This window comes from Geospiza fortis, unplaced genomic scaffold (genome assembly GCF_000277835.1).
Source record: "Geospiza fortis unplaced genomic scaffold, GeoFor_1.0 scaffold16, whole genome shotgun sequence".
Lineage (NCBI taxonomy): Eukaryota > Metazoa > Chordata > Aves > Passeriformes > Thraupidae > Geospiza > Geospiza fortis.
Window position 1 is genome coordinate 14,539,879 of NW_005054302.1, and position 7,243 is coordinate 14,547,121.

At 40.1% G+C, this 7,243-nt stretch overlaps 1 protein-coding gene across 1 annotated transcript in view; it reads left to right on the forward strand.

Annotated features, from left to right (window-relative positions):
• TMEM126A (transmembrane protein 126A) overlaps positions 1 to 3,775 on the forward strand; it is a 5,353-nt gene extending 1,578 nt beyond the window's left edge. Inside the window, exons 2-5 of the mRNA XM_031066131.1 lie at positions 84 to 208; positions 2,023 to 2,216; positions 2,832 to 2,946; positions 3,513 to 3,775. Coding sequence (XP_030921991.1) covers positions 93 to 208; positions 2,023 to 2,216; positions 2,832 to 2,946; positions 3,513 to 3,717 — 630 coding nt within the window. The 5' untranslated portion in view covers positions 84 to 92 and the 3' untranslated portion in view covers positions 3,718 to 3,775. The remainder of the gene's footprint in view (positions 1 to 83; positions 209 to 2,022; positions 2,217 to 2,831; positions 2,947 to 3,512) is intronic.
• Positions 3,776 to 7,243: the final 3,468 nt, after the last annotated feature.

Sequence of the window (7,243 nt, forward strand, 5' to 3'; positions counted from 1 at the left end):
GGAAAGAGTCTAAATGTTTATTTGATTCATACTGGGGCTATGTAACTTGGATTACATCTGGGTTTTTTTTCTTTATGATCCAGAACTTCAAGATGACAGGAAGAGAGTTTCTTGAACTAGATTCTCCACAGCAAAGACTAATTTTGGAAAGATTTAAGCGGATGGAAATCATACAAAAGTTGTTCAATGAGCTTCCTAAAGCAGATCAGTAAGTGCTGGTAAAATAAATGAAGAGAAGTGCATCAGACATTTCAAGTCTTGAAGGCTTTTCTTTTTCCTTATTCTTGTATTACAAATTCTCCTTGCAGTTACAAAATTAGTTAATTTTGCAGATGCTTGTTATTGTCCAGAACAGACGACTTGTTTTATGTTTTTTCAATATGGTTATTTCAGTGTTGGCTCTGGTGCTGCTCAGCTGGTTTCTGGCGTGTGCTCCCCATTGCTCAGGGTTCTGTGATGGCTGATCAGCCCTGACTGGCTCTGAGCATTCTCACAGTCCTGTGCTAGAGCTAAAAAATTTTCTAGGGAACTGAAATGTGATTCTGCTGGAGTCATCTTGTGTCCAGCAGGGCTGGCCTGCAGCCAGAACTGAGTGAGCATCATCCTGCTGGTTTCTGCATTTCATTCTGCACCGCTTCCGCTTCAGGAAGGCAAGACTAAGGTATCCAGGTGGTGGTGGAGGAGTCAGCTGGAGTCCTGCAGGCTCACCAGCAGGGTTCTGTACAGCACAAAGCCAGCTAAATGCCTTCTGGGCCTCACAAATGACATTTTGGTTTGTGATACTGCATGTCACTGCAAAACCTTACTGGACCTGAGCTGGTTCTGTTATGAGCCATTTGCATGCGTGTATCAGCTTGGATAAATTTTTTAGAAATAAGAGTAATCAGAAGCTTATTTTATTTATATTTTTTAATAGGACTAAATGGCTGGCTAAACCAACTGCTGGTAGTAACACAGGGCCTCCCCACAGAGGTGAGAAAGCAAAGGCTGCAACTTTGTGTAGGATCTGCTGCCCTCACATTCAGCCTCCAAAACTCCTTCTCCAGGAGAGCAGGGGAGGCAGATACTCAGTAGTGATGTGGTAATGCCTGGATAGAAACTCTGGACTTATGGATTGCTGGGCCTTGGAAAGAAGTAGCTGCCAGTCACTGGCAGGACTTAGAGCTTGTATCCAAAGGAGAGCTCACTGATGTCTGGAAAGGAAGAGCTGCAGTCAAACTGAGAGTTCCTGCTTACCCAAGCACTTGTTTTTAACACTAGGGAGCTCAAACAAAGAAAAAACCACAAACCCCAACTCTTCCATCCTCCTTTCCTTTTCTTTTGTGCAGTGTAGCAGTTCTGTTCCTCACTAAGTAGATTCTGCTGGTCCTGGGTACATTAATTTGCTTTGGGTACTTAAATATGCTGCTAAAATTTTCATCTCAGCCCTCCATATTTATTGATGTGTTTGCCTGTGTATCACTGCCTGTGATTGTAAAGGTAAAATTTGAATTTTCCTATTCAAAACAAGAAATAGTTGGTGTCCTTGATGTCTGACATTTTTAATGTTTAAAGTTTTGCGAGATTAGCAAGTACATCTCTGAAATCTTTTCTGTAGTGCTTAATATTACTCAAAACATTAGAATGTAGAAGAATTGCGAGTGGATTGACTTGACTTTTTAAAATTATATATTTTATTGTATATATATTTCCTCATTTCTTTTCTGAAAACATTATCATTAGAAACATGCTTATAAGGAGAGCTTTAACGAAGTTTCCATTAACTATAATAATGGGGGGAAAAAATTGTACCAACAGCTTCTCAACCTGTCACTTCACTCTTGAAGTGTGTGTAAACTCAGGCGTATAACAAAGGATGCTGCACTGGCTGCTTTTGAAAGTAGTTACTCTCCATTTTGCATCAGTGAGAGATTTATGTCCCTTACCCCTTGTTGCAGGATTTTCAGAAGAGAATTGTAGTGTTGACTCAACTAAACTTTTTTACAGTTCTCAGTTGCTGAAACAACTTCCCTTCTTTCACAGGAACCTTTGTAATCATGGAAAATACTTCCTAGCAGCAAATTCAAGCTTATGTGGCTTAGCAGCAAATAATTTCTTCAGGAGCATCCTACATGTCAGAAAGGCTTCCCTGGTGTCTGCTATTCCAATGGCTGTTATTCCGTTTCTTTCAACAGCAGCAATTTATGAAGCTTTTGTGTATGACCCTTTATTTTCAGGTAAACACCACTTTATTCTTTTTTTTTTTTTTTTTTTGAAAGGGCTTTGCTTTCTGTTCACAGTGTAAGACTAGAGGAGCTTTTTCTCCCTGCAGAACAGTGCTCTTAAACTGTTGTGGTCTTGAAAAACCTCAGTTTGTAAAGCAGAGTTTGAAAAACAGAATGCATTGGACAGCAGTGAGTTCTCAAAGTGGAGTGAGAAAGGAGATACGTATGTTTATATACATTTTTTAAAAAAATTCTTTTACACATTACTTATTTTCAGCATTTTTCACTCAGTCATGTAAAAGTGACCGCAACAGATTTCAATTTCCCCCCATCTGTACAATTTCATTTCAAGGTCAGCTTTCGAATGATAAATTCCTCATAGGTTGGAGTGGGAGTGATTGGTTTTGGTTTTGTATCAGTTTTTTGTTTTGGAACTGTTTTTGTTGTTGTTTTGGGGGGTTTCTTGTTGTTGTTTATTAAAAGAGTCCTCCTTTATAATTTTTTGCATACCTGTACAGCTTGGAAGTTTCTGTCAAGAGCCTGTTTTCAGGTTCTTGCATGCAGCTTATAAACTGATGTGGTGGAGCATGTTTGGATGTTGACAGTGTAATATGGTTTGCCACCCAGGTCAGCTGAACTGTGAGGTCTGTGCTGTGATCAGAGGAGGATTAGTAGGTGCAGTTATGGGTGGTTTCTATCCCATTTTCCTGGCTATCCCCTTGAATGGAAGCCTTGCAGCCAGGTATGTCTTATCTGCAATGTATTGATTGAAATGTATTTATGGGTTAATGTTCAGCTCTCAGTGTAAATTCTGTAGATATTTGATTTGTGCACATTTGTCTTCTTGTAGACATTTAGGATGTGGAAGGAGATAAACATTAAGGTCATCTAATTACAAAATGAAGTTTGTAAGAGCTACACCAAAGTGAAAGAAGATCTGCAAAGTGATCCATTGGGAAGCCCTTGTGTTTAGCAGGAGCCTTCCAAGTCTCCCAGGCTGTGCCTGGATGTGTGCTGTCATCCTGCCACCACTGAAGGTGGCTGGACAGCCAAGAGACCTCAGTGACCCTGGCCAGTGCCCCAAAGTCCCTGACATGTCATTCTGTGTGGTTCAGAGCACAGCAAGGGCAGGGCGAGGCTTGGTGAGACAACGGCATGGTCAGGATGTTTTAAAGCATTTAGGCAGAGAGCTCAGTACTGAATTTAACATAGGAGAAGGAAGAGAAAATTACTATCTACATAAATATTTATGTTAAATCTTTACACTTACATGGATAAAATGTTTATACCACTGTTTCTATTGTTTAGGTATATGTCAACTCCCTTGCCAGGGAAAGAAAACCTGTTACGCTACTGGCTCACAACTTCTCAGCCTGTCTTCAGAAAGATGAGTCTGGGCATACTGGTACAGGCTCTGACTGGATTATATCTTGCCACTAAACAGCACGGAATATATATCAAAATGCTGCTGCAGATGAACAGTAGCAGGGATCCTGAAGAGCTACCTGAGTGAAGTAAAGCAACTTTTTAATTGCCTTGGATAAGTAACCATAATAAACAAGAAAAAGAAGTGTTGCTGTGTCTTTTTAATACAAAACCAGTCTCTGTACTGGCATTTTTTAAGTTTTGAACTTAAGTGCAGGTTAAACTTTTCGTTATGCCCAGTTTAGTGTATACACCTGAATAGCAGACAGGTGTGTTGCTTTGGAAATGGGATGCAAGAAAGCATTTATAGTCCCTGCTTAATGTTTGGTTCTAAGGTGATGCTACAACTTTTAGAAGCTGTAAAAAATGAGTATTCTTGAAAAAGAGGTTTTTTCCTTCATAATGCAAACCATAGAAATTTATTAAAAAAACAAAACAAAGAAAACCAACAAAACAAAACAAACAACCTAAAAAACCCCACAACCAAAAGGGGGAAGACCAAGGCAGGGTTTTACTAGGGATCTACTCAAAATCTGAGTACTTTTCTCCCTTTTCCCCATTCAGCTAGCACAAAACTTCTGTCAAGATTACCCCTTTTACCCTGTTAGACGGGTCACACTGTGGAGAACACTTTTATCACAGAACAATCAGGAGTGATAGTCCTGTCGTGCTTCCCAGCATATCAAAGAAACAGCCTTTGGCCTTGTAACCATTTTGCCTTGAAATTAAGTCTTTTTCTGAAGGATGGTGCTATGGTGAGAGGCCTTTGAGGGCCAGTGCCATTACTGGGGTATCTCAGCTATGTTTAAGATCAGTGGTCCAGAGTAATGCATTTATGAGTCAGGTGTGTCTTCACACTGGTGGCTGTATGTTCCAGGGCAATAGAAATTGCAGCTCTCCTACTGCATGAGGTGTCCTTAATGTATTCTGCAGTCTGAGAGTTAATTCGGGAATTCTACAGAAGCAATACTCCCAATATGATGTAATGGTCTTAACCCACCATAGGTGGAGGTTGGCTTCTTCTCTCAGGCAACAAGTGACAGGACAAGAGGAAATGGCCTCAAATGGTGCTAGAGGAGTTTGAGGTTGAACATCAGGAGGAATTTCAGGAATTTAGTTTCAGAAAGGCTTGCTGAGCATTGGAATGGACTGCCCAGGAGGTGGCAGGAGCCACCATCCCTGGAGGTGTTCTAGAAAACACCGGATGAGGCACTTGGTGCCATGGTCTAGTCAAGGAGCTGGTGATGAGTAAAAGATTGGACTTGATGGTCCTGGGGGTCTTTTCCAAACCTAAATGGTTCTGTAACTGTAAAAGCTGTACAGTTCCTGGTCAACAGTCACTTCAGTAAAATTCTAGCATCCCCTGATGCACATGGAAATATTTATTAATGAGAACTAAGAATTCAGCATTGAGACCTTTGAAAGGGGTTAAAAATTATGCTGTAATGCTGATGAAAATATATTGAAGGAATTTCATAATCTTTATCTACCTTTTCCTTAAAAATGGGTCATTACAGCAGGAACATGACACATTCTTTATCTATACCCAGGAGCAGCAGCAATACAGTCTCTGTTAGGTAGAGATCATTTAATTTTCTTGATTCAAAGTGTTGCTGTGTCACGTGGTGCTCCCATCTGCCTTACCTTACTCACCCCGACTGGAGATTCCCAGGGACCAAGTATTTTACATGACAGTGCATTGTCATATCTCCGGAAGCCACCAGACTTTAACCAACAGAACCACTTACCTGTGATAATAAAAACATAAAATAAAGGCGTTATTGTGCAATGGCATCTTTAAGAATGACAATGATTGGCTCATTGATTATTTTACGTTTTTAACATTATATAGTTAAAATACTGTAAACAGATTCCAGTGCTAATTAAAGGGTGAGATTCAAAAGGATCTTCCTTCCAAATACTACCTTCATTTTGGTATAAATTGAAGTGATAATTATCCTCAGTCACCAAAATGCATGTTCTGATCTTTAGTGGTCTGACCTGGACAAACCACATCCTTTTAGATACTAATTTCTTCAAGTGAAAGGTGAAGATTTTATATTAAAAAGAAAACATTCCTCATTCCTCAACATTTTACTAAGTTGCAAAGACTGATAGTTGTTTCCAGCATCACTGATGAGCATACAAATTGCTGGCATGTACTTTACATGTTCAGTACTAGTCACATCAAAGGGCAGCTGAACACTCCTGAGACTAGAAAGGTGGTGTGTTCGTGAACAAGGAAACTTTTCAGTTACACCTTCTGTACCTCTCCTTAAACTGCTGAGGGGAAGAAGTGTTCTCAGAGTCAATCAATAACATCTGAAATTGTTTCAGAATTCTACAGGACAGCGAGATGCTATCCTGGTTCTGGCATGCACGCATGTGGAAGAGTGCCTACACAGGAATCTGGGAATGTTCCTTCCATTCCCTGTTTCATACACAGGATATGACCTATCTCCTACAACCCCCAAGAACCAGTCCTCGGCCTCTGACAACTGTAATAAAATCCCCACAAACACTGAGTGAGAACAGGTGTTAGTTGGATCCTTTCTTACACCCCTGTAGTAGAAACAAGCCTGGCACAGGCTACATATCCCACAGAAAGGACTTCAGGCTACTCCAAGTCTGAACTATGGCCAAAAGAATGCCAAGAATAGCTACAGATAAGAGCCAACAGAAATACTAAAAAAGCTCCACTTTTTTCTTGCAGATGGACCATTCTAAATGCTGTGTCATCATTACAATGTATTCTACTTCTGCAAATCCTCCTGGTACACGTGCAAGTCCTGCCCTTGGCATCCTCCTGCTAATGAGCACAGGCAGTTATTTCTCCACATTTGCATATCTCACTTAAACTGGGTGGAAAAATGTAGAATCAGCAGCTGGTAACATGCAATTTTTGCACAGGGTATTCTTTAAACAGAGTCCATTTGAATAGCTCCCATACCTAACATATCCTTCAGACGTTTTACAGTGTAACTAATAGTAATACAGCCCTATAACCAGAATATTGCTGATTCCAGAAAACCTCCAGAACTACAAACATCAGAAAACACAGCATTTGAAAAATCAGTAAATGTACAAAGGGCCTTTGGATTTTGCCAAAGATCTCTGTTTCACAGGAAAACTGATTACAATTTTGACAAATGGCATGAGAAATCTGATTATCTGGAAATGCCAAGTGCTGGAACATGGCTCCCTGCATTTCCTTTGATATCATCTCTCCAGGCAGCTAGATTACAGAAGCAACAATTTGTTTTTTAACTCCCGGGTACTGCAAACCTCTTCAGAGGAAAGAGAAGTTAATTTAGAACACTACCAAGAGTCACAGCACCAGGATCAAACTCCAAAGGACTAAAGGAGAACTGAGCATGAAGTTGTTTCTTATTTTAATACTAAATAGTCTTCAAGTGACTCTGTTGAGAAGAAAAGAAGGGTAAATGCAGGTAGCATAGCTGTGCAGCTGAACACTGGCAGCACTTTGTTCTGTGGTACATACAATTTACCAAACACATTTCAGTGCTGAAACACAGAATTTTCTACAACTAGATACCAAAAAAAGCAGAGCATGCCAGTATGCTTTTACATTTTTATGCAGTATTTTTTGTGAA